We start from the raw sequence: 27,797 nt of genomic DNA, 5'->3' as shown, positions 1-27,797 counted from the left end.
GTTTAAAATAATTTTTCGAATAAAATAAATTTATTTTTCTTATTGAAATTAACATATTTTTGAAAAATTAACAGTTTTCCGGATTTTTTCGGAAAAATTTGCAAAAAAAATACGTAGCTTCGAAATTTTTCAGTGTTCTGTCAAGTTTTTGATTTTTACAGTAACTTGGTCATTTTTCGCGATTTCGGAGAAAAAAACTGTGCAAAGTCCAAAAATTTTTTTATTACATGAACACTAAATTCTGAGAATGCGTATTGCGCAGCATATTTGACGCGCAAAACATCTCGTAGCGAAAACTACAGTAACTCGTCAAATTACTACTGTAGCGCTGGTGTAGATTTACGGAAATCGATTATTATACCGAAAAAACTAAAGAAAATCGAGATCCCGAGAATCGACACACAAGCGCTACAATAGTCATTTAAAGAGTTACTGTAGTTTTCGCTACGAAATATTTTGCGCGTAAAATATGTTGTGCAATACGCATTCTTAAAATTTCGTGGTCTAGTAATAGCAATTACTACGCATTTTCAAAAAAAAAACAACTTGTGGTGCCCGAGTTTTTTTTGGTGCTTTTCACGGCCATGTCACGTGCTCGCTGGCTGTCTCAAAATTCACGTTTTCTCGCGGACGAGAAAACTTGAGAAATGTGAGAAAATGGCCTAGAAAATCCTGGAAGAGGAGAATTCCTCGTCCACAGCCAAAATAGCGTGTGAAAGAAGAGACGCAGATGGCAAAACGGTTATTCTTGGCGTTTTTCACGTCCAGAGAAAAAAGTAGTATCTGCGTCTCTCACGCCCAATGGATAGCGAGAGTTGGCGCCAACGTGAATTCTCAATGAGGCGCGTTTGCTTCAAAATTATGCAAAAGGACAGCCAGCGACCACGTGCTATGTCGCACGGAAATTCTCACAGATTACCCGAAAAACCGCCCAACAAGAGATTAACCTACATAAAACCCCCAAAAACAAACAAAAATATGGAACCAGTCGGATCAAAAGTATCAAGCTGAACAAACGGAACGCGTCTCTCCACTTCAACTCAATTGGTTCCAGATGGCATTTTATTTTTCATTCAATCATTGATTCATTCATGATGATCGATATTTTTTTGCTAGTGTATTGGAAAATGGAGGGAACCTACATGGTTTGATAAGAAGAAGAAATGAGTTATTAAAATAAATATGACATCAAAAAATGCCATTTTTGCCCACATTTGAGTAGGTGTGTTGGGGCGGAAATTTTAAGGAACAATAACTGATAAGAGGGGTTTTTGATCAAGGAGTCAAAAATGAGAGGTCTTAAAATTTGCCGATCTCGGTAAAAACGGCAAATTTGCCGTTCTGAACAAACTCGGAAAAAAGTCATGATTTTTCGACAAGTTCCGTGTGCTCTGCCTGAATAAAATAAAAATAAAAAAACTCAATTTTATGTTGTTTTTTTGGAATTTTTAAAACAAATTTTTTTTGTTCAATTTTTTTTTCTGCGTTTTTCGGAGAAAATCGATGTTTTTTTTTGATTTACTGGAAACTCAGGAAATAGGGAAAATAGGTAAACTTTAACTTTTTTTTTCTTAAAAAATGTTTAATATTCAGAAAAAAAAATCGAATAACTATGGTTTTTGAGAAAATTAGGGAAAAAATCACTAGATTTTTTGGTTACAAAAATAATGATAGGCTAAATTTTAAAAAAAAACCTATAAATTTTGATTTATTAAAAAAAATCTAGGAATCAAAAAAATTACTTATTGGAGCATAAATACGAGCTTCTTAACGCTTTCTTAAAGGCGCACGACTTTATCAGAATGGGTCTCGCGCCGAAATAAATTCACGGTGGAATTTATTTTTCAAAAATTGAATGAAAAACGATTTTTGCCCCAGCAATACGGTAACGTCCGAAGTTGACTTTTTGGAATTAACATTTTTTATTGCATAGTTTAGTAGTTTATCTCAAACAATTTCGCTGATTAAAGTACGCTTAAAGCTGATAGGTAACCAATTACCTATCGGCTTTAAATGTACTTTAATAAACGAAATTTAATGGGATAAACTACCAAAATATGCAATAAAGGATATCAATTCCAAAAAAGTCAACTTCGAACAAATTTGACACAGAAAAGTGGTCAAAATTCCAGATTTTAACTATAATCAGTGTAGCTTTTTCGAAATTTCGAACAATCATAAAAATTTTTGAGCTATTTCGTTCAAAATCGTCAGAATTGTTAGTCCTCCTTTAAGCCAACAAAATTAAAAAAAAACTACCCAGCACTTGATTTTTTGCAACAAAAAAACCTATAGACTGGTCGAAAAGAGAGATAGTGAGATACAAAGAGAGGGGAGAAGCGGTGTTCTCTTTTTTCGTCCTCTTCTCCTCCATCTCTCTCTCTCCTAGTAATAGTAGTCCTCTTCGGGACCCAAAGTGTCCACACACACACACACATCCTCCAGTGATGTGGCCCTCCCTCCCAGATGGTGTTGAGTGACCCTCACTGACCATTGGCAAGTGCGGAGAGTGCAGACGCGCTTCGTGTCTCCGTCTCTTTCAATTTAGTACTATTCTCGCACTTTTTCGTTGATGGACAGCAGACATCTCTGTGTGTCTCTGTGTGAGTGTGTGCGCACATTCGTATATATATATATATACATATGCAAATGCCATTTTTCGGGTATAAATGGGGGACCGGAGAAGAGGAAGAAGAAGAAGAAGACGGCGGCCAAGGAGAAGTAAGAATGGAAGGACGAACGATGGTGGAAGCATCTCAAACGGAAAGAGAGAGAGCGTCCTTCTCGTGACAATTGATGGTTTATGAGTTGTTGGTGGTAACGCCGCTTGATCACTTTTAAGGAATATATTGTTAATGAAAATTCGCCTAATTTTCCACAATACAATGTTTAGTTTCCCATAGAGTTTTCATGGTAGGCAGGTGTGGTTTCAAGGCCTGACGCCTGCCTGAAATCTGCCATTTTAACGGGAAGTTAAACAAATTTTAATTTTTATCAATTTTATGAAGTTCGCGTATGTTAAAGCATGAGGCGCGGATTGAGGCGAGAGACAGGCATTAGGTCAGGCAGGCAGGCAGGCGTTTTAACGCCTACATGAAAACCCTAATTTTCTATTACAGGGGCACACAATTTTGAGAATACGTATTGTGCAAAACATCTCGTAGCAAAAACTACAGTACTTACGGGCGATCGATTTTCGAAATTAATTTTTTCTCAAGCTCGTAAATCTACATGTTTAGTAGTCATTTGAATACTGTAGTTTTCGCTGGGTGGGCGGCAATTTCCGTTCGACAAATCGGCAAATTGCCGGTTTACCGATTTGGCGGAAATTTTTAATTCCGACAAACTGCCGATTTGCCGTTTGTCGGACTTAATTTTTCGATTTTATTGAATATTGCTGTAACTATTCAAAAATCAACTACAGTGCGTCCAACTTCTATAGCACCCCCCTCTAATTTGGCGGTTTGGAGCTTTCCAAAATATTTTCAGGAAAAGTGTTAGTGCAGTTCGATAGCAAATGTTGAAAAACCTATGCTCCCCAATTTTTATTATGATATCTCAAAAATCACGGAAATTAGGTCAAAATATCGGAAAATGGCCGTCCAACTTCTATAGCACCCCCTCTGATTTTTGACAATTTTCGGTAAAATCGGGGGTTTCTTTGTAATTCGTGAATTTATTTTGTGAATAACTTCACACCAAAATGATCAGCCGGTTTCACTTTTACATTTAAAAAATAAATATACCACTTGAAAACACGTGGAATGCCTGTGATTGTCCTGGAACGTTCTTATTTGCTTCAGAGGCCATATCTCGGCTCCCAATCGGTTTCGCAACACCAAACTTTATCAAAATGTTCTTCTCCGTCTAGTTATTACTATGTAATTAGTTGTAGAGAACATTCATTCATATTAACCAAAGGGAAAAAGGAGTAAGTGCAGTGATTTTTAGAAGGCTTGATTTAACTCTGGAAACGAGCGTTTGGAGGCGCAGAGCTGAAGTTTTTGACTTTGTATGGTACAGAATTTCAGCTCATATGATTTAAATATCTTTGAAGCTTCGATTTTGATTAGAAGTCTTTGAAATTTTATTTGGACGAGTTCACGAGACGGCTCAAAAGAGAGGACAAAGGCAAAGCGAGGCCGCAAGTAGTTTTCTCAAGCTAACATGCGACAATTAGTCTGGCATTTGATTTATCCATGGATTTCCACGGATTTGATGTTCATATTATATAATTTTCGATTTTTGTTATAATTTAGTAATTTTTTGTCGAAAATGTATTCTCAATCATTATCTCTGCGCCTCCAAACGCTCGTTTCCAGAGTTAAATCAAGCCTTCTAAAAATCACTGCAGTTACTCCTTTTTCCCTTTGGTTAATATGAATGAATGTTCTCTACAACTAATTACATAGTAATAACTAGACGGAGAAGAACATTTTGATAAAGTTTGGTGTTGCGAAACCGATTGGGAGCCGAGATATGGCCTCTGAAGCAAATAAGAACGTTCCAGGACAATCACAGGCATTCCACGTGTTTTCAAGTGGTATATTTATTTTTAAATGTAAAAGTGAAACCGGCTGATCATTTTGGTGTGAAGTTATTCACAAAATAAATTCACGAATTACAAAGAAACCCCCGATTTTACCGAAAATTGTCAAAAATCAGAGGGGGTGCTATAGAAGTTGGACGGCCATTTTTCCGATATTTTGACCTAATTTCCGTGATTTTTGAGATATCATAATAAAAATTGGGGAGCATAGGTTTTTCAACATTTGCTATCGAACTGCACTAACACTTTTCCTGAAAATATTTTGAAAAGCTCCAAACCGCCAAATTAGAGGGGGGTGCTATAGAAGTTGGACGCACTGTAGTTTTCGAAAATGAAATTTTAAATTTGAGGAAAAATTCGGCAAATCGGCAAAGTTTCAAAATTGATGTAGGAACATTCATAGGATGCGTACAATTTTGCCGAATAAAATTGAAATTCTGAAATTTTCAAAAAAAAAAAAAGAAGTGCGAAACCACAATTTGCCAAAAATTTTCGGCAGTTGCCGGTTTTCCGGCTAATTCGGCACATTGTCGGTTTTCCTATTTGGCGGAAATTTCCATCTCCGGCAATTTGCTGATTTGCCGGAAAAAATCGTTTGCCGCCCACCCTGATTTAAAGTAGAAAATTGTTTTTAAAACATTAAGCATTGCTCGGAAATTATGGAAAATTAGATTTTTTCCCCAAAAATCAAAAATTCTGATTTTCAAGAAAAATTCAAAAACCCGAACGATTTTTTCGCAAAATGGGCGAATTGCCGGATTTTAAAAATTCCGGCAAATCGGCAAGCCCCATTTGCCGATTTGCCGGAAAAACGGCAACTACAGAATTTTAATGTTAATCGGCAAAATTAAACGAATTCTATGAATTTTTCTACATCTATTTAGAAAGTGAGCAAATTCTATGAAAATATCTAAAGAATACGGGGAATAATATCAAAAAGGCACCGTTTTGCCGAAAATCAAAATTTCCGGCAATTTTTCGATTTGCCAAATTTGCCGAACGGTGAATGAATCTCAGCCAAAAATTGTGTAGACTCCATTGTAAAATTAACGACCACACTTATCCTCGGGGAGTGCACAAACTGCGTAAATCGACAAACGTCGTTTCAGCAATTTATAGCAGCAGAAAAAACGTATTTACAAGAAAATAAACGAGGAAAAAATCGAGAGAGCAAACTGATAAATCAGTGGCTCTTTATATTTTTTCCTCTCGTTTCTTTCTTTTTTTTTTCTTTTTTTCTGCGCCCCGGTGTAAGACGGTTTGAAACATGTGTTATCATTTCGGCTCCCCTCACCTTCCCATCCTCTTTTCTTCTTGTGAGCAGGATTAGCGGGTCGTCTTCGGTGGGGGGTCTCGGTGAAAAGTCACTATGTTTCGAGAGAAGAAGAAGAAGAACTATACAAAATTTGTTTTACATTGAGATTAGTGTTTTGCTTCGGGGGGTTATATCTTGTGACGTTCGGAAACCATCCAGAAAAAAATATTTACAAAATTAGAGCTTTTCACTGCAACTTTTTCCTCACGAGGGACGAGGAAAAGTGGTTTTTTCTAGGCCATGGGCGAGGGGCCGACAAGTTTCAGTGGCCATTTATGTTGCTTCGTTTTCCGCCGGTTTTCTTTTGTTTTTCACAGCTTTTTCCCGTTTTTTTATTAAAACTGATAAATAAATATTTTTGCAGATGCCAAAACGATTTCCAAGTAAAAAAATTATGTATTCATTGGGCAAGCAGCGGTGAAAGTGGTCAATGCAATATGATGGATTACGGGAATACAAAACCTAAACTTTTTCTGAAACATGATACATATGATGCTTAGATGCTGAAATTACCTGATTTTCATAACGAGACCGCTGAAAAAGTTTTGAGGTTTTCAAAATTCAACTTTTTTGGTGAAAAAGTCGAGATTTTCGCACAAAAAGTTGAATTTTGAAAACCTCAAAACTTTTTCAGCGGTCTCGTTATGAAAATCAGGTAATTTCAGCATCTAAGCATCATATGTATCATGTTTCAGAAAAAGTTTAGGTTTTGTATTCCCGTAATCCATCATATTACATTGCCCACTTTCACCGCTGCTTGCCCACTGAATACATGATTTTTTTTACTTGGAAATTGTTTTAGCATCTGCAAAAAATATTTATTTATCAGTTTTATTAAGAAAAAACGAAAAAAATCGATGAAAAACGAAAGAAAACAGGCGGAAAACAAAGCAAGATAAATGGCCGCTGAAACTTGTCGGCCCCTCGGCCATGGCCTAGAAACCACTTTTCCTCGTCCCTCGTGAGGAAAAAGTTGCAGTGAAACCATCCAGAAAAAAATATTTACAAAATTAGAGCTTTTTTTGAGGAATTTGGTGATGTGGCTTCAAAGCTTCCAATCTATTTTTTCAGTGTTTCGCATGCCTGAGCCTGAGCCTAAACATAATCCTACGTTTAATCCAAATCCTAGTTAGGATTAAACATAGGCTTATGTTTAGGCTCAGGCTCAGGCATGCGAAACACTGAAAAAATAGATAGGAAGCTTTGAAGCCACGTCACCGAATTCCTCAAGAAAGGCTCTAATTTTTTGTAAATATTTAAGCTTTAGGGTGGAGCGCCGAAATTTGAGACTTTGCTTTTTAGACCCAAATTGGTGCAAAACTACCGAATTTCGTAATGAGACGTTCTGAAAATTTCTCAAAAAAAAAGGTATGGCGGTTCAAATTTCGGCAAAACAAGGCCCATTTTCAGCTGAAATCAAAATTTTTCCAACTTCTCGGTGTCGCAACGTCTGGAACCTAATTTTTATTTATTTATCACTTTTTAATAAATATTGTGGTTTTTGATTGAGCGTTTATTCGTTGATTTAAGTACACTTTAAGTCAGTGGAGCACAAATAAAAGTTAAATTTTGTGTCCCATAGACCATAAATATACTTAAATCAACGAATAAACGCCCAATCAAAGACCACAATATTTATTAAAAAGTGATGAAGGAATAAAAATTAGGTTCCAGGCGTTGCGGCACCGAGAAGTAGGAAAAAAATTTGATTTTAGCTGAAAATGGGCCTTATTTTGTCGAAATTTGAACCGCCATAGCGCTTTTTTTTTTTGAGAAATTTTCAAAAAGTCTCATTACGAAATTCGGTAGTTTTGGACTAATTTTGGTCTAAAAATGCAAAGTCTCAGATTTCGGTGCTCCACCTTTAAGCTTAAGCCTAAGCCTACGTTTCAGCCTAAATTTGAGCCTAAGCCTAAGCCTAAACTTAGGACTAAGCCTGAGCCTAAATTTAAAAAAACTTATGACTTTTTTGGTCATTTTCGGCCGTTTTTAGCGATTTTTTGGCCCGTTTTTCTTCAAGAAATTTTTTTTTCGTTTAAAACTACTTGTTCTTCTTCAAAATTAGGTTTTCTTGAAAACAAAAACTCTCGAAAAAAGTTGTTTGTGTGCCCCAAAAAACGATTTTCTCCGTTTTCCAAAAATTTCCGGCACAAATCGAGAACAAAAGGCATTACGAACAGGTGTCCAACAAGGTTTTTTTTCTGAGTTTTCTTGCGTTCTTCGAATGAATAATTTATCTTTTTTGGGGGGGGGGGGGGCGGCGGCGGCGGCGGCGATACACAACGAATATTTACGGAAATCCTATGGGGAATGTGAAAAGGAAGAAGAAGAGGACACTTTTGAATTGTGGGAAATCATGAGGACAATCCGACTCGGAAAAATAACGAATAACGATGATGTTGGCCTAGATGGTCATTCAACTTTTTAGGCGACCAGAAAAGATGGGTCCAGAAGTGATTTCGTAATTAGGAGGGGATGAATTACGCAGAATATTGTGAAATTTCGATAAATTTTAAATAAAAAACTCAAAATATTGAAAAAATAAAAGAAAAACTAAAAAATTGCGAGATTTTAGCAATTAAACGGAGAAAAATGTGAAAAATTGTTTAAAATAAATTTATTTTCAGAAACAACTACCATAACTTTCCTTAAAGGCGCATACAAAAATTTTGGTTGTGGGTCTCGACACGAAAACTAGTTTGCACTAATTTAAACAATTTTGGAGCTGTTTTCAAACTTGTTTTGCTAAAAAATAAAATTTTCAGATTTTTTTCATCTAGAAATTCTTTGTTTTATCAAATTTGATAGGTTTTCCCGGGAAACTGAAGCTGTTTAAAATTAAAAAAATTAATTTTCTAAAAAATGATACCGTAACTTTTCTTAAAGGCGCATACAAAAAGTGCTGATGTGGGTCTCGAAACGGAAGCTGTTTTTGTTAATTTCAAATATTTTTTGAATATTTTTTGTTTTTTTTTCAGGTTTTTATCATTTTTTTTCCCATCATTTTTCAGAAAATTTACACCGAAATTCACATTTTTTCAAAATTTCATCGTTCCCTTTTCAATCATAACTTTTTCATTAAAAACCTACAAAATAATGCAAAAAGCGCCAGAAAATGAATTTTTAGGTCATAAATAAATAAAAAATTCATAAAAATCGCTAGAATCATAAATTTTCCATTAAAGTACTCGTAATAATTAGAAAAATCACCGAAAAGAGATTTCAAAAATAATTTTTTCCACCGAAATTTATTTAAATTCAACAGAAATCTCAAGTTTTTCCTTTTAAAAACTCAAAATTAATGGAAAAAACCCCCACTTTCTCCAGCCTTTTCACCTTAAAATGGTGGGAAATATGATAATGAAGCTGTCACATTAGCTAAACTTCAATCGAAACGCTATTTTCAATTAAACCAATGTGTGTTATGGGAAACAAAGTTGTACAAAATGAAGATTGGGAGAGGACGTTTTTGACTTTTAGAGGTCAACTTTTTAATGATTGTTGTTGTTTCGGAGAGATCCCAATCCGTTTTGTATAGGAATTTGACGTGCCGGGACCCAAATAAGGTCACGTGGCGTCTAGCTGTCCCATTACGGTTTGATCTACAAAAAATGCGGCAATTTTTTAGCCCAAAAAATGTGACGTCAACATGTTCTTAACCATACGAAATCAGCTGATAACTCTGCGTCTCTTCTCCCGCATTTTTTGTAGATCTACGTAGATCAAGCCGAAATGAGACACTCTGACACCACGTGTAGGGTCTAAATCACCGGTAGCAGAAGTAACCGGTCGCCGAGTTTTTTTTTCAGATTGGCTTAAATAGCCGATAAAATGGCCAAAATTTGAAAATCTGAACTTCGAAAAATCGACACCCGATTTTTTCCGGCAAATCGGCAGATCAGCAAATTGGTGAAATTGAAATTTTTCGGCAAATCGGCAAATTGCCGAAAATGACAATTTCCGGCAAGTCGGCAATTTCTCGACAATGAACATTTCCGGCAAATCGGCAAATTGCCGAAATTAAAAACTTCCGGCAAACCGGCAAATTCTCGAAAATGAACATTTCCGGCAAATCGGCAAATTCTCGAAAATGAACATTTCCGGCAAATCGGCAATTTTGAGAAATTGAAAATTTCCGGGAAGCCTGCAAATTGCCGGAATTGAAAATTTCTGGCAAATCGGCAATTTCCCGAAAATGAAAATTTCCGGCAAATTGCCGAAGTTTGCCGAATCTTGTCGGCAGAAAAATTTGCCGCCCACGCCTGCCCTTGACCCCATCAGACCTTTGAAATGAAACAAGAATTCCAAAAATTTAAAAAAAAAATTCTTTCCGACGACGACGTTAGGTGCGAATTTTTTAATTGTTTTATTATACTTAAAATTGTCTGAAAACACCGAATTTCATAATGAAACTTCTTGAAAACTTTACAGAAAAAAGTTATGGCGGCTCAAAAAATGGCCTAAAATCAGTTAAAATTTGAAATTTGACTTGTCAGCGGCTGGAAACTAACTTTTTCGAAATCACAGTCAAATTTTGAGTATACAATTCAATTATCTTGCATTTTCAACTAGATTTAGGCACATTTAAAATCGATAGACGGCGAGATTTTAAAATTTTTGAAATTAAAAAAAAATTAAAAATCTCGCCGCGCATCGACTCTAAAATACCTAAATAAAGTTGAAAATGCAAGGTAATTATATTGTAAACTCAAAAATTGAAGGTGATTTCAAAAAAGTTAGTTTCCAGCCGCTTGACAAGTCGGTCAAATTTCCAATTTTATCTAATTTTAGACCATTTTTTGAGCCGTCATAAGTTTTTTTCTGTGAAGTTTTCAAGAAGTTTCATTATGAAATTCGGTGTTTTCAGACAATTTCGAGTCAGATAAAGCAATAAAAAAATTCGACTACGCCACCTGGTGGAGTACCGAAATTTGAGACTTTGCTTTTTTTAGACCCAAAATGGTCCAAAACTACCGAATTTCGTAATGAGACGTTCCGAAAATTTTTCAAAAACAAGTTATGGTAAATTTTTGCTAAAATCTCAAATTTTAGCAACTTCTCTGGTGTCGCAGCGGTTGGAACTTAATTTTTATTTGATTATCATCTTTTAATGCATGTCTACGCAATTTATTAGGTGTTACTTTGTTGATTGGAATGCTTTTTTGGTCGATGCGGGCACAAATACGATACAAGTTTGTGCCCGCATCGACCAAAAAAACATCTCAATTAACGAATTAACACATAATAAAATGCCAAAATATGCATTCAAGGATGATAATCAAATAAAAATTAAGCTCCAACCGCTGCGACACCGATAAGCTACCAAAATTTGAGGTTTTAGCAAAAATGACCATTTTTTTCAAAAAACTTTAAGCGGCCATAACTTGTTTTTAAAAAATTTTCAGAACGTCCAATTAAGAAATTCGGTAGTTTTGCACCAATTTGGGTCTGAAATAAGCAAAGTCTCATATTTCGGTATTACTCCATCTTTAAGCCATAAAAGACAGGATATTTAACGAATTCCCAATATGATGCAAAACTTGAGAATGTATTATTCGGAGACATGGACGAAAACTGATGAAACTCGTTGGGTGGTCCTTCTTCTTCTTCTCTTTTCCGTCGTTGCACACGAAATCCTATTATCTGACGGCTTCTCTCTACTTGAAGACGGCGGCGAAATAGTGTTAGGTGGCTATAGAGACGCAGACTTTACATACAATTTAGATGGGAATAGTCGGAGGGAAAGAGCACACACGCAAATCAAGCGATGACCATTGAAAAGCGGGGAACCCAGAAGATGTAATCTTTGACGATGGGAACAATGTGTCACAGTTTTGAACGGCGGGGAACGTTTGTAACAGGGGAGGCTCGGAAAAACGGCAAAACTGGCAAATTGCTGATTTGCCGGAAATTTTCAATTCCGGCAAATTTTGCAATTCGCCCAGCTCGACAAATCGGCAAAACCGGAAATTTACTGATTATCCTGAGATTTTCAATTTCGGTAATTTGCCAATTTTTCAGTAATTCTCAATTTCGGCAATATGGCGATTTGTCCATTTGCCGGAAATTTTCATATCCGACAAATTGCCGAATTGCCGGAATTTTTGTTTTTCGGCAAATTGCCGATTTGCCGAAACTTTTGATTCCAGCAATTTGTCGATTTTACAAAAATTCTCAATTCCGGTAATTTGTCAATTTTTCAGAAATGTTCAATTCCGGCAAATCGCACATTTGCCGGAAATATTCAATTCCGGCAATTGAAAATTTCTGGCCAGTTTGCAAATTTGCCAGAAATTTTTATTTTCGACAAATTGCTGATTTGCCTATATGCCGAAAATTTTGATTTTTGGCAATTTTCTGGTTTGCCGGAGATTTTGGATTCCGCCAATTTGCCGATTTGCTAATTTTCCGGAATTTTTAAATTTCGGCAAAGGGCCGATTTGCCGGAAATTTTGATTTTCGACAAATTGTCGGTTGGCAGGAAATTTTCATTTTCGGCAAATTGCAGATTTGCCGGGAATTTTCAATTCCGGCAATTTTCAGATTTGTTGGAAATTTTCAATTCCGGCAATTTGCCTATATGCCGGAAATTTTCGATTCCGGCAATTTGCCGATTTGCCAGAAATTTTCAATTCCGGCAATTTGCCAGTTTTCCGACACACAGAAATGCTTTCTTCCTACAATTTCCCAGTTTGCCGGAAATTTTCGATTCCGGCAATTTGTCGGTGTTCCGATTTGCCGGAAATTTTGATTTTCGACAAAATGTGCTGAAAAATTCTAGAATCTGTCCTCTGAAACCTACAGAATGTGTATTTTTTATTAAAATAAATTAAAATTCAAAAAAAAACATTCTTCAAAAACCCCCATTCTACGTATTTTTTCCGTCAAATTAAATACCAAAAAAACTCATTTTCAAACTTCCCCCAATTTCATTTTGTCCAATGGGCGCGTTTGGTTTGTTGTGTGGTGTACTCCTCTCGGACAAGGCAACAAAACATATTTTTTTCAATGTTTTTTCTACGGAAAACCAGCGAAAATGTTGATTTTTGAAGGAAATTTTCATATTTTTAAAACATTTTCTATTTTTCTCTCGTCCAATAATTTAGTTTTCAAAAAAATAAACATTAAATAGTACTTTCGGCGGCCCCACATCTGTTTCGTGATCCCAATAAACATTTTGAACGTTTAAACTCTCCGTTTTGCAAACATTTTGCACTTTTTTCCTCATTTTCTCAAGTTTTTACAGGGCGTGCTCCTCATGTTATTCAACGGGACGACTAAATATCGAGATTATGCGATTGTGATATCATTATTCTTCCTGCTAAACGTCTATTTATTGTACAATACGGCTCAACACACGCAAGTCGGAAATTCGAAGCATATTTCGTCGGATAGCGGTGAAAAAGTTAGATTTTCTGGCTAAAAATTGAATTTTCTGCATATTCGGATGAATCCCGGCGCTTTTTTTGGCTTTTTCTTGCATATTCATCTGAATTATTTCATTTTTCGGTCAAGAACGCATTTTTTAGCGAAAAAACATTATTAAAACTGTTTAAAATGTGTTTTATCAAAGAAAACGACAAAATTCGCGCTAAAAATGAAGTAATTTTCATGAAAAAGCACTAAAAAATTCGATTTTTTTTCGATTTCAGCACGCCGAGCCTTCAACTAACTAAATTTATGCTCCTGATTCCGAAAATCGATATGAAAAAACTCAAAAAAATTTCCGTGATTTTATATAAATTTTTGAAAATCAGGAAAATCCACTGGTTTGTTAAATTCAAACGATATCTTTTTGCCGCCCGATAACCGTGCCGAAGGTGTGGATTTCCGACGAGATTAATATTTTTCATTCAATTTTATTTAATTTTCTTACCGATTTTTTCGTTTTTCGTTGTTTTACATTTAATTTCTTGTGATTTCCATTAATTTATGACTTTTTAACACTGAAAATGAATAAAATTACATGAAATACCCTATTTTCATGGAATTTTATTTATTTTAATTAAAGGTGGTGTAGTCGATTTTTTTTATTGCTTTATTAGACTCGAAATTGTCTGAAAACACCGATTTTTTAAATGAAACTTCTTGAAAACTTTTCAGAAAAAAGTTGTGACGACTCAAAAATGTCCTAAAATTAGTTAAAATTTGAAATTTGACCGACTTGTCAATGTCGCAGCGGCTGGAAACAATTTTTTTTGAAGTCACTGTCAAATTTTGAGTATGCAATTCAATTATCTTGCGTTTTAAACTTGATTAAGGTGTTTAAAAGTCGATGGACGGCGAGAATTGATTTTAAAAGAATTAAAAATCTCGCCGTCCATCGACTTTTAAATACCTTAATCAAGTTTGAAACGCAAGATAATCGCACTGTATACTCAAAATTTGACGGTGATTTCAAAAAAGTTAGTTTCCAGCCGCTGACAAGTCAAATTTCAAATTTTAACTGATTTTAGGCCATTTTTTGAGCGGTCATAACTTTTTTTTGGAGAAGTTTTCAAGAAGTTTCATTATGAAATTCGGTGTTTTCAGACAATTTTGAGTCCAGTAAAGCAATAAAAAAATTCGACTACACCATCTTTATAATTAAAAGGTACTTTTCCGATTTCTGCCCCCCAAAATGTTTTTCAATCTTATTAAACTCAATATTTCAGTTTAAATTCACACATGAATGTTTATTTCAATACTATTTCAATTTTTAGGCTTAGAAACCAACAATACTAAGCCTGAAATTTTCAAAAAAAGTTCACGTTTCATTGATAAAAATATCGAAAACACTTTGGGGGGGGGGGGCAGAAATCGGAAAAGTACCAATTAAAAGTGACTTCAAAAAAATTGTTTCCAGCCGCTGCGACATTGACAAGTCGGTCAAATTTCAAATTTTAACTAATTTTAGGACATTTTTGAGTCGTCACAACTTTTTTCTGAAAAGTTTTCAAGAAGTTTCATTTAAAAAATCGGTGTTTTCAAACAATTTCGAGTCTAATAAAGCAATAAAAAAAATCGACTACACCACCTTTAATTAAAATAAATAAAATTCCATGAAAATAGGGATTTCATTTAATTGAATTTTGTTTTCATTAATAAAAGCAATAAATTAATGAAAACCACAATAAATGCAGTGTAAAACAACGAAAAATGAGAGGAATTGGGAAAATCGGTATGAAAATTTAATAAAATTGAATGAAAAATATCCATCTCGTAAATTCAACTTTATCGTTTGAATTTAAAGAACCAATGGATTTTCCTAATATTAAAAAATTAATATAAAATATCAGGGGCATTTTTTTGGAATTTTTTCACAAGGGTATTCGGAATCAGGAGCATAAATAGAGTCTATCGTAAATTTTTTTTTTTTTTGGTAAATTAAATATTTTTCAGACGTCGAATCCTCTTCCATCATGCGAAATCACAGATGACCTGGCGAAAAGTGCAATTTCCCGTGCAATTACTCCATCCTGCAAAGCAAAACTGCAGCTGGAAGCTTGTCAACTGAAAAATGGGACTTTTACAATAAATTTTCCGGAAAATCAATGCCCGAACCACGATAGCCGGCTTATCGACCAACGAATCGGCTGTTTTTTGGACAAAAAAGAGGCTCGAGTGCTCACAGAGTTCGAGTACAAACTTCCAAAGTCAAATGGGAAAGCGACGTGTCGAAAGCACTGCTATAAAGCTGGTTTTTTGTATTTCGGACTTGAATTCGGACACGAATGCTTCTGTGGGAATGATGTATCAAATGCGACGGCGGTTGATGACGTGGAATGTCGGGCGTATAAATGTCCGGGAAATGAGAACTCGGAGGAGTTCTGTGGTGGATTCAATGCAGTCGAGATTTTTAGGACAGGATTTAGAAGTAATATTAGGTCTCCAAATAAGTTCCGGGTCAAAAATCATAACTTTGTTCGCTGCGTATCGATTTTTATGAAATTGTGGGAATTTATGTTATCAACCATGATCTTTCATTTGACAATACTCACAAAATTTTTTTGCCGTCCGAAGTGCCCTAACTCGGAGCCAAATTTTTCAGGCATTTTTCAGATCTCGCTTCTTTTACGCTTTGATTTGAGGTTTGTGTGCGGATTTAGCTTTGTTTAGTACATAATGTAAGAAAACAAGAAAAGTTTGGAAAAAATCCGTCCAAAAAAAAAATTTTTTTGTCGGTCGTCAAAAAATGTTCAAAAAAATTTTTGTCGAAAATTCTTGATTTTTCATACAAAAATGATGTAACCATGTGCAAACTATTTGTTCACATACAAAACATTTAAATTTAGTGCGTCACACTAAAATAAAAACAGAAAACACACCTTTTTTGAATTATTTTCGAGTTTTTGGAGTGTTTCTCGAGATCCAAATTTCATACTCAAATGTTTTGTATGCGAAAAAATAGTTTGCACATGGTTACATCATTTTTGTATAAAAAATCAAGAATTTTCGACAAAAACTTTTTTGAGCATTTTTTAACGACCGACAAAAAATTTTTTTTTTTGGACGGATTTTTTTCTAAACTTTTCTTGTTTTCTTACATTGTGTACTGAACAAAGCTAAATCCGCACACAAACCTCGAATCAAAGCGTAAAAGAAGCGAGATCTGAAAAAATTGGCTCCGAATTAGGGCACTTCGGATGGCAAAAAAATTTTGTGACTATTGTCAAATGAAAGATCACGGTTGATAACATAAATTTCCACAGTTTCATAAAAATCGATACGCAGCGAACAAAGTTATGATTTTTGACCCGGAACTTATTTGGAGACCTAATATATTTTGAAATTTTAGAAAATTTGAAGAAAAAGTTTACAAATGTTTAAAAACCAAAAAATTGTTCATTTTGTTAGAAATGTCATGTGTTTTTTTGTTTAAAAAACGCCGATTTTCTCGGTTTTTCCCTGTAATTTAGTCTGAAACACGTTTTTTTTTCTCGTTTTCGGGCACGAAATTAACGACAAAAACCCAAAAATCGTTTTTTTTTTTTAATTTTTGCTTTAAAAATTGCTCGAATTTTCCAATTTTGGAAAACATTTTTATTAAATTTTTATTAAAAAATCACACATTCTTCTTAATTTTCGGGTATTTTTTTAATTCTTAGCTAGAAAATTGAAATAAAATCAAAAAACGTTGAAGAAAAAACCTTAAAATACCTGGAAATGTTGAACAAAATGTAGTAAAAATCTCGGAGAAAGGTCTTTATATCTACACTATTTTATTTTAAAAAAAACATTGAAAATTTAGGAAAAAAATGCAAAGAATCGGGGAACCCCCTTAAGTTTTATTTTAAATTAAACAAAAAATTCCAAAAAACTTGCGAAATAAACTAAAATATTTTTGGAAAAGTTACTCTTTTTAATATATCGAAAATCCAAATTAAAAAATTCCAAATTTCGTTAAAATTTAACCAAAAATTCTCCTAATAATCCAGAAGAATAATCTGAAAAATTTGAGGAAATGAATCAAAAAATCTCACAAAATACCGAAAAATAGGTCTAAAAAGCATTGAAAGTTTTTGAAAAAAAAATTAATTTAAACATTTTGGAAAAGTAACGTTTTTTGAAAAAATATTGGAAATCTACAAAAAAAAAATTTTCGAAAAATTCACCAAATTTGATATTAAAAAAATTGCGAAATACTGAAAACTTTCTTGAAAATTTGAAAAAAAAATCTTCAAATTATCGTTCCCGAAATGCTCGACAAGCAAACGCGCCCTGTTGAACAACTTCTGCGCGCGCATTCAAATTTAGTTTTTTTTTGCTTCCAAATATTTTTATACGGAAAAGTGATAGTTTCACACTGAATTTGCAAATTTTAAAGAACATTTTTAACAAATTTTTTTTTAATGCCGCAAAATGAATAAAAAATATCCCAAAAAACCGAAAAATTTCTTTTAAAAAACGAGAATTCGATTATTTCCTAAATTTATTATGCTGAAAATTTTTATATGGAAAATATCGAAAAATCATCTGAAAAAATCTGAAAAATGTCGATCAATTAAAAAAAAATGTACAAAAACACTAAAAATTGAACAAAAAATCGAAATATCAGGTAAAAACCCCTACAGTTTACGGATAATTTTCAAAAAAAAACGGAAATACTTTGATAATTTTTAGACAGAGTGAATCACCAAAATTGAAAAAAAAAATTGCAAAATATTCGCCAAAAAACCGAAAAATTTCTATAAATATCCTTAATTGAACAAAAAAAAAATTCTAGAAACAAGATGTATTTCAAAAATTTTCCTGAAAATTCACACTGAACCGCTAAAATTCAAATTCTAAAAATTATCGAACATCGACGATACCGTAAAATTAAAACAAAGAATATTCCGAAAATTCGAGAAAAAAGCACCTTGCAACTTTACCCTCACGAGGGACGAGGAAAAGTGGTTTCTAGGCCATGGCCGAGTCCCCGACAAGTTTCAGCGGCCATTTATCTTGCTTTGTTTTCCGCCTGTTTTCTTTCGTTTTTCATCGATTTTTTTCGTTTTTTCTTAATAAAACTGATAAATAAATATTTTTTGCAGATGCTAAAACAATTTCCAAGTAAAAAAAATCATGTATTCAGTGGGCAAGCAGCGGTGAAAGTGGGCATTGTAATATGATGGATTACGGGAATACAAAACCTAAACTTTTTCTGAAACATGATACATATGATGCTTAGATGCTGAAATTACCTGATTTTTATAACGAGACCGCTGAAAAAGTTTTGAGATTTTCAAAATTCAACTTTTTTGGTGAAAAAGTCGTTACATTGCCCACTTTCACCGCTGCTTGCCCACTGAATACATAATTTTTTTACTTGGAAATTGTTTTAGCATCTGCAAAAAATATTTATTTATCAGTTTTAATAAGAAAAAACGGCAAAAATCGGTGAAAAACAAAAGAAAACAGGCGGAAAACAAAGCAAGATAAATGGCCGCTGAAACTTGTCGGCCCCTCGGCCATGGCCTAGAAACCACTTTTCCTCGTCCCTCGTGAGGAAAAAGTTGCAGTGAAACACTGAAAAATGCAAAAATTCAAATTTTCAGGCAAAGTGAATCACCGCAAGCCGACATATCTTCCACCTAGCAGCGATTCTATCAAAAATCCCGTCAAAATTCTCTTCCTTCTTCAATTAAATGGTAGAAATGAGCGTCAAGTGAAACGATTTCTCAAATCAATTTATCTTCCACATCATTATTACTATATCCACGTGGATGCACGTCAGAATTACATGTTCTCAGAAATGCAAAAAGTTGCTGATTTTCTGGATAATATTCATATAACCGAACGGAGATTCAGCACAATTTGGGGTGGAGCATCACTTTTACAAATGTTTCTGCAAGTGATTAGGGATTCGATGAAAATTGAGAAATTCAAGGATTGGGATTATATTATTAATTTCTCGGAAAGTGATTTCCCGATTCTACCGATTTCCGATTTTGAGAGACTTATCACTGTGTAAGTTGGAGTGATTTGAAACATGTTTTAGGATTAAAACGAGGGAAAAGTTGAAATTCAAAAATCTGAATATTCCACTGCAACTTTTTCCTCACGAGGGACGAGGAAAAGTGGCTTCTAGGCCACGGCCGAGGGGCCGACAAGTTTCAGCGGCCATTTATCTTGCTTTGTTTTCCGCCTGTTTTCTTTCGTTTTTCATCGATTTTTTTCGTTTTTTCTTAATAAAACTGATAAATAAATATTTTTTGCAGATGCTAAAACAATTTCCAAGTAAAAAAAATCATGTATTCAGTGGGCAAGCAGCGGTGAAAGTGGGCATTGTAATATGATGGATTACGGGAATACAAAACCTAAACTTTTTCTGAAACATGATACATATGATGCTTAGATGCTGAAATTACCTGATTTTCATAACGAGACCGCTGAAAAAGTTTTGAGGTTTTCAAAATTCAACTTTTTGTGCGAAAATCTCGACTTTTTCACCAAAAAAGTTGAATTTTGAAATCCTCAAAACTTTTTCAGCAGTCTCGTTATGAAAATCAGGTAGTCTCAGCATTTAAGCAGCATATGTATCATGTTTCAGAAAAAGTTTAGGTTTTGTATTCCCGTAATCCATCATATTACAATGACCACTTTCACCGCTGCTTGCCCACTGAATACATGATTTTTTTACTTGGAAATTGTTTTAGCATCTGCAAAAAATATTTATTTATCAGTTTTATTAAGAAAAAACGAAAAAAATCGGTGAAAAACGAAAGAAAACAGGCGGAAAACAAAGCAAGATAAATGGCCGATGAAACTTGTCGGCCCCTCGGCCATGGCCTAGAAACCACTTTTCCTCGTCCCTCGTGAGGAAAAAGTTGCAGAGTATTCCAGAATTTTTATGGAAATTTCAGATTTATATTCCTAAAAACTCACAAAAAAACAATTTTATGGAAAAAAAATCGATTTTTTTTCACCGGAAAAATTAAATTTTCAGAGATTTTTAGATTAAAATAAGAAAAAATAGATTTTTTGGAGAAATCCGCTTATTTTTTTGGAAAATTCCGGAGATTTTTCCGAAATATGAAAAAAAAAACATTTTGGAATTCAAAAATCTGATTAATCCGGAATTTTCATAAAAATCGACGAAAATCACCGAAAATTTCAGATTTTAATTTAGAAAAATCACAAAAAGAAAACAATTTTATGGAAAAAAAATCGATTTTTTCCGGAACAAAAATCGAAACCGGAAAATCTGAAATTTAACACAGAAATTTTTTGAAAGTGAGAGAAAATAAAATGAAAAAAAAATCGATTTTTCTTGAAAAAGTTAATTTTCAGCGTTTTTTAAATCGACCATTTGAAAACAATTAAAATTTGAAAAAAAAAACAATATTTTACGACAATTTACTCGGAATTTCAAAATTTTCATTTTAAAAAATCAAAAAATTTTGCTTTTTTCTAGACAAAATTGATTTTCAGCGAATTTTCCTGAAAAAAATTTAGAACGGATTTTTATCCGACAATATCGGAAGTTAACATTTTTAATGAAAAAAAAACACTTTTTTCCAAAAAAAAAAAAAATAGAATTTTCGCAAAAAGTAAATTCGAAAAAAAATTTAACAACCTATCGAATTCTAAATTTTTTCAGATTAAAATCGATTTTTTTTGTAGAATTTTTGAAGATTTCATCTAGTTTTTTTTTTGTTGATAAGTTGCAAAAAATTATTTTTTTTGATTTAAAAAAGTGCTAAAATATATATAAGAAAAATATGAACATAAAGTAACTTTTAGAAATCGAAAAAAAAAAATTTTTTTTTAAATTATTTCGAATTTCCAATTTTCCAGAAACAACGGAAAATCATTCCTGGCCTCACACGGCTACAACACTGGAAAATTCATTCAAAAACAAGGATTCGAATACGTGTTCTCCGAATGCGATAATCGAATGTTCCGTATCGGAAAACGCGAATTTCCACAAAATCTACGAATTGACGGCGGATCCGATTGGGTTGGAATTCATCGAAATCTCGCCGAATTTTCGATTTCCGACGAGGAATTGCCTCGAAAATTGCGAAAAACGTATGAAAGTATACTTCTACCACTGGAATCATTCTATCATACTCTTGCGTTCAATTCCGAATTCTGTGATGATCTACTGATGAGCAATTTGCGGCTTACGAATTGGTACAGGAAACAGGGATGTCGGTGTGCTTCATTGAAGCCTATTGTTGATTGGTGTGGATGTTCGCCGCTGGTTTTTCGTGAAGAAACTATGAAGAAATTTGAGCTTCAAGTATGGCCAATTTTGGTTGTGGAGCTGAAAAATTCTGAAATTTTGGTCTTAAAAAAATCAAAAAAATTCAAATTTCTGTTTGAATTTTCAAAGCATTATTTACATGAAAACCATAATTTTCGTTTATTTTTTTGCGATTTTTTGAAAAAAAAAGCCGAACATTTTCGTTTTTTTTTTCAATTTTTTTCTGAAAAAAATCTTTAAAAATTGAAGTTTTTTCGTGTTTCTTTTTCTCTGAAAAAAACCGTTAAAATCAATTTTTTTTTTCGATTTTTTTTTGAAAAAATGTTTTCAAAAAAACCTTTATCCGAAAAAGCGATAATTTTGGTTTTCTTTCGATCTTCTCAGAAAAAACCGTAAAAATCAATAATTTAATAGTTTTTGTTTCATTTTTGCTGAAAAAAAAAACCTTTAAAAATGGAAGCTTTTCGTTTTTCAGCGATTTTCTCAGAAAAAAACTTTAAAAAATCAATAATTTTTGAAAAACGCTGAAAATTTTCGGTTTTTAGCGATTTTCTCATGAAAAAAACCGTAATCGTCGTAGGCTTAAGCTTAGGCTTGGGCGTAGGCTTAGGATTTGGATTAAGCCTAGGGACAATCCCAACTTCCGAAGGATTTCCAGAAAAAAGAAAAAATATTATAAGTAAAAATCCAAAAAATACAAAAAAAACCTTATAAAATCGTCAAAAAATTATTCAAAAAATTAGTAATTAAAAAAAAATAATTTTTCAAATTTCCAGAAAGCCATCTGAATATAACTTTAAAAATCTGAACTGTCCGTTTTGTAGTGATTTTCTCAGAAAAAAAAAACAAAAACCCAAAAAAAACCCCAAAAAACTTACAAAAACCGGAAAAAAAAATTAAATTTAAAGTTTCTAAATTTCCAGAAATCCATCGCTTAAGCTGAGGCTTGGGCTTACTATTAGGCTTAGGCTCCCATAGTTTTAGGCTTAGGGACAATCCCAACTTACAAAGGATTTCCAGAAAAAATATATAAAAAATTAATTTATAAGTAAAAATCCCAAAATCCTAAAAACCCCAAAAATATACCAAAAACCTTGTAGAATCGAAAATAAATTAATTTTCTAAATTTCCAGAAAGCCATCGCTTAAGCTGAGGCTTGGGCTTACTACTAGGCTTTGTCTTAGGCTCAGGCTTAGAAATAGTTTTAGGCTTAAGGAAAATCCCAACTTCCAAAGGATTTCTAGAAAAAAAAAATTATAAGTAAAAAATCCCAAAATCCTAAAAACTCCAAAAATATAACAAAAACCGGGAAAAAAAAAATTAAATTTTAATTTTCTAAATTTCCAGAAAGCCATCTCCAAACCAACCTACTTTGCCCGAAAATTCGATAGTATGGTAGATATCGATTCAATTGAAGCCGCCGAAATGCAATCAATTTCACCTGAAAAACTTCAATTAAATCATCCAACCTATCATTTCGCTTTTGCAAATATTTTCAAAACTGGAATCGACGAGCAGAAGCTTCATTTCGAAAGTTTGGCGAATTTCGCGCTGAAATCCACCGAAACTCGGGCAAAATTCCGAAAAGTTTTGCGAATCGATGCTCTTCGAGCTCATCATAATGCTCTCATCGAGATTGTCATGAAAATCGAAACGACGGACGGCGCGACGTTTGAATTTTTGATTCATAGACTGTCCCATGTGAATTTGACGGAAAATGAGGAGAAGCTTGTGGAGCACGGATATCTATTGAGAGCTGTATCGTTTGGAACAAAATTTGAATGGAAAGAGGAGCTTTGCAGGGAATATATGGGATTTGTCACTGATGTTCGTTGGTTTTTTCGGCGGAAAATTTTGAAGAAAATATTTTGGTCTTTTTTCTACGAAAAATGAAAAAAAAAAAAACAAAAATTATTGATTTTTGAGGTTTTTTTTTTCAGAAAAAAACTGTTTAAAAAAACGGATTTTTTTTGATTATTTTGGTATTTTCCTGAAAAAATCGAAAAATGAACATTTTCGGTTTTTAAAAGTTTTTTGACAAAAATTTTTTATTAGAAAATCTAGACAATGAAGAACTAAAAATTAAAAAAAAACTTAAATTATCGATTTTTCCAGATTTTTTCAGAAAAAACACTCAAATTACTGAAAATTTCTTGGAGTTTTTTTTTCAGAAAATTGACAAACCGAAAAAGTCCGATTTGTGGGGTTTTTTTTTCGGAGAAAAAATATTTTAAAAACGAAAAAAATCGAAAAACTTTTTTTTTTCACAAAAAATTGGGAAAAACTCAAAAATTTAGATTTTTTTTATTTAGAAAAATTCGAAGAATAAACAAAAATTACCAAAAAATTTCCGCGGTTTTTTCAAAAAATCGAAAAAAAAACAAAAAATTTCGATTTTTCAGATATTTTTTCAGAAAAATAATAATAATAACAAAAGTATTCGATTTTTTTTTTTCGGAGAAAATCGAAAAATTGAAAATTCTCGTCAGAATTGATTAAAAAACCGGTTTTTTTTTGTTGAAAAAGGGCTAATTAAAAACTATAATAATAATATTTAACACGATTAATTTTTTGCCGATTCACTGCAACTTTTTCCTCACGAGGGACGAGGAAAAGTGGTTTCTAGGCCATGGCCGAGGGACCGACAAGTTTCAGCGGCCATTTATCTTGCTTTGTTTTCCGCCTGTTTTCTTTCGTTTTTCATCGATTTTTTTCGTTTTTTCTTAATAAAACTGATAAATAAATATTTTTTGCAGATGCTAAAACAATTTCCAAGTAAAAAAATTATGTATTCAGTGGGCAAGCAGCGGTGAAAGTGGGCAATGTAACGACTTTTTCACCAAAAAAGTTGAATTTTGAAAACCTCAAAACTTTTTCAGCGGTCTCGTTATGAAAATCAGGTAATTTCAGCATCTAAGCATCATATGTATCATGTTTCAGAAAAAGTTTAGGTTTTGTATTCCCGTAATCCATCATATTACAATGCCCACTTTCACCGCTGCTTGCCCACTGAATACATGATTTTTTTTACTTGGAAATTGTTTTAGCATCTGCAAAAAATATTTATTTATCAGTTTTATTAGGAAAAAACGAAAAAAATCGATGAAAAACGAAAGAAAACAGGCGGAAAACAAAGCAAGATAAATGGCCGATGAAACTTGTCGGCCCCTCGGCCGTGGCCTAGAAGCCACTTTTCCTCGTCCCTCGTGAGGAAAAAGTTGCAGTGCGATTTTTATAAAAGTTATTTTTTTTAAAAATTTTATTTCCAGAACGACACTCTTCACACCCGCTTGCAATGGCATCCGACAGAACATGTGAAAAAAGTTGGAGACAAGACGAGTCCCGAAATGATATTCAAATATCGAAAAGGCGATGAGCTCATTGAGCAAACTGTTGTAAAGCCGTACGATTCAGTGTTTGGAGGACAATTTGATAGTTGGAATGTTGGGAAAAAGTTCGTGTTCTACTAGAAATTGGATGGTCCCCCCGAAAATTTAAAAATACCACAAAAAGAAAAAGGAAAAAACTCGGGAAAAGTTTCGTTAAAAAAATGTTTTTTGTTGAAAATCCCTTTTTTATAATATTAAAATGTTGAATTTTCGCAACATAGGTTTGAGACAACAAAAAAATAATTAAAAATCCAACTTATAAAAACATATTTTGAAGTTTTTTGCAAAGTTATCTCCAAAACGAGAACTACGACTAATCAGCGACTTGCCCCGCCCACACTTTTGAACCAATCAGCGTCTTCCGAAGCCTGATTGGTTCAAAAGAAGTGATCGTGGTTTCTTATTTAGAACGGATTACGGAAAAATCGGGTTTTTCGATATTTTCTTACGTTTTTTGGGGGTCGGGCGTAAAAATGTGCTAGCGAATTAAAAAAAAAAACGCCGAAAAATTTAGTTTTTTCGTTTTTCTCTGCAAAAAAGCCCAAAAAAAATCGGAAAAAAACAAAAAAAACGAAAATTTCGTAATTCTGAAGAAAAAACCCAAAAAATCCAAATTCGTAGTTTTTTTTCGATTTTCTGAAATTTTTATTTAAATCGAAAAAAAAACGAAAACATTAGTTAATTTTTTTCGATTTTTCTATTTTAGGAAAACATCCCGAAAAATCTAAATTTGTAGTTTTTTTTTCGATTTTCTCAAAAAAAAAACCTAAAAAATCAATTTTTTCGATTTTTCGAAATTCTTTTTAAAAAAAGATTCAAAAAAATCAAACAAATTTAAAATGTTTGCCGAAAATCGGGGGAACAACGAAAAAAAAAACGAACATTTTTTTTCGATTTTCTCAGAAAAACAAACTTTTTAAGTCAATAATTTTTTTTTAGTTTTCTCGATTTTTCGATTTTCTGAAAAAATTCCAAAAAAAGCAATAATTTTAAATTTTTTAAACTTAATTTTTAATTTTTAACTGTAAATTTTCGGTTTTAACAACAAAAAAAAATTTTTTTTTTTCGTTTTTTTTCCAATTCAAAAATTTCCAGACTCTCCAACCTGACGACCTGTTCCAATTTCTTCGTCGACATCATCTCCCCATCGTCACCCGATGATGCTCCACCGCTCGCCACACTACATTTTCCCGTTTACACTGATCAAAACGCGCATTGCCACGTGGATTACCTACGCCAGTTCTTCAAAATTGCCGATTTTTGCACTTCCGGCGACGCTTGCAAGGAAAAGATCTGGAGTACGAGCTATCCCGATCCGAAATCAGATATTTTTGTCGGATACGATGAGGATACGCAGACCTTGATTTAGAACACATTTTTTTGTTTGTAGAAATTTCTGATTTTTTTTCTTCAAATTTTAATTGTTTTATAGTGCTCAACGATTGGCTTTTGCAATGTGTTATTTTCAGCGAAAACCCCCTGAAAAAACAGTTTTTCTGGCAAAAAGCCGCAAAAAACGGTTTTTTTAAGCTTAAAACCCAAAAAAAAAAGGGGTTTTTTTTTTTGCTGAAAAACGCGAAAAAATAGGCAATTCTGCTATTTTTCAACACAAAAATGTCAAATTTATGGCCTTTTCTGTAAATTTACTCCTTTTTGGGCAACATTTCAGAAACAAATTCTTTTTTTTTTTTTTTTTTTGGAAAAATACGATTAAAATCCAGAAATTCACGTGTTTTTTTCACGAAAAATACGAAAAACCAAAAATTCACCGTACCTACATGTAGCAAAAGCCAATTTAAATAAAAACTGGAGCACCGGAATCTGGGAAATATGTTTAAATTTTTCCCCCGACTCCAAATTTTCCCCTGATTCCGAAAATCTATGCAAAAAAAATGCATTTAAAAAATTCCCAGATTTTATATTTCAACTTGAAATCGAGAGTTTTCGCGTCAGAGACGCCATATGTTGATTTACGAGATTTGTGTGTATTTACGAGGTTTTAAATCTTTATAGGATGCTAATTTCCATTTTTTAAAACAATTTTCCTTCGTTTTCGGGGGGGTTTTTTTTGTTGAAAATGTTTAATTTTTAAGGTCAATTACACATTTTATTGTCAAAAAACTGGCGAAATTCCTTTTTGACCTGAAAAATTCAACATTTTCAAAGAAAAAACCCCCCGAAAATGAAGGAAACTCGTTGAAAAGCGGGAATCAACATCAGATAAAGATTAAACGTTTCGTAAATATACACAAATATCGTAAATCGACACACATGGCGTCTCTGGCGCGAAAATTCTCGATTTCAAGCTGAAATATAAAATCAGGGATTTTTTTTTGAATTTTTTCACGTCGATATTCAAAATCAGGGGAAAATTTGGAGTAATTTTTAAAAATATTTTCCAAATTTCGGTACTCCACCATTTTTAATCACATTTTCCTCGCGCCGCCAACCCGTGCCTTTATTCTCCCCAGTTTCATTTTCTCACCCTGCGTGTCTCCCTAATAGTGTGATGATCAAAATTTTACAGTTTTTTTTTTTGCATAATAATTATATCTTCAGTTTATGTTCCCAATGGTTTTCCGGGTATATTGCATTTTCCCCCATGAAACTTGTTATTTTTCCCGCATTTTGTGATAATCTAGCCATCCAGTGATAAAATTGTTTCATTTTACAAAAAAAAAATTTTATGTTTGAAAACAAGCTAAATTTGTGAGATTCTCTCAATTTGAATATTTTTTTCCCTGATCCCGAAAAAAAATCTTCAATGGGTTTTCCTCATTTTTTCAATGAAAAATAGTTTTTTTTAATGTTAATTGAACATTTTATTACTGTAAAACTCGCAAAATTACTGGGAAGTGTGAGTTTTATGAT

At 33.2% G+C, this 27,797-nt stretch overlaps 1 protein-coding gene and 2 non-coding genes across 5 annotated transcripts; 2 read left to right on the top strand and 1 right to left on the bottom strand.

The window, feature by feature from the left end:
• Nucleotides 1-7,729: 7,729 nt before the first annotated feature.
• Y50D4C.8 lies at nucleotides 7,730-7,787 on the bottom strand. Its single transcript, NR_068582.1, has one exon. It is a non-coding gene; the product is annotated as an Unclassified non-coding RNA Y50D4C.8 (non-coding RNA).
• Y50D4C.7 lies at nucleotides 7,730-7,787 on the top strand. Its single transcript, NR_068583.1, has one exon. It is a non-coding gene; the product is annotated as an Unclassified non-coding RNA Y50D4C.7 (non-coding RNA).
• Nucleotides 7,788-13,110: 5,323 nt separating this feature from the next.
• On the top strand, nucleotides 13,111-27,594 carry sqv-6 (the record flags this gene model as incomplete). 3 transcript variants are annotated; one of them, NM_070958.6, is made up of 7 exons in its annotated part: nucleotides 13,111-13,269; nucleotides 15,246-15,720; nucleotides 18,884-19,295; nucleotides 21,126-21,573; nucleotides 22,885-23,364; nucleotides 24,807-24,991; nucleotides 26,022-27,594. In NM_070958.6, the coding sequence occupies 7 exons, from the start codon at nucleotides 13,123-13,125 to the stop codon at nucleotides 26,293-26,295; spliced, it is 2,421 nt and encodes an 806-aa protein (NP_503359.2). The 3 variants fall into 3 exon arrangements, with proteins under 3 accessions (NP_503359.2, NP_001300279.1, NP_001300280.1); NM_001313350.3 differs by lacking the exons at nucleotides 13,111-13,269; nucleotides 15,246-15,720; nucleotides 18,884-19,295 and having other exon boundaries at nucleotides 21,226-21,573; nucleotides 26,022-26,295; NM_001313351.3 differs by lacking the exons at nucleotides 13,111-13,269; nucleotides 15,246-15,720; nucleotides 18,884-19,295; nucleotides 21,126-21,573; nucleotides 22,885-23,364 and having other exon boundaries at nucleotides 24,885-24,991; nucleotides 26,022-26,295.
• Nucleotides 27,595-27,797: the final 203 nt, after the last annotated feature.

This window comes from Caenorhabditis elegans, chromosome V (assembly GCF_000002985.6).
Source record: "Caenorhabditis elegans chromosome V".
Classification (NCBI taxonomy): Eukaryota; Metazoa; Nematoda; class Chromadorea; order Rhabditida; family Rhabditidae; genus Caenorhabditis; species Caenorhabditis elegans.
Note: the sequence above shows the minus strand (reverse complement) of the source record. Positions and strands in the feature narration are given on the sequence as shown.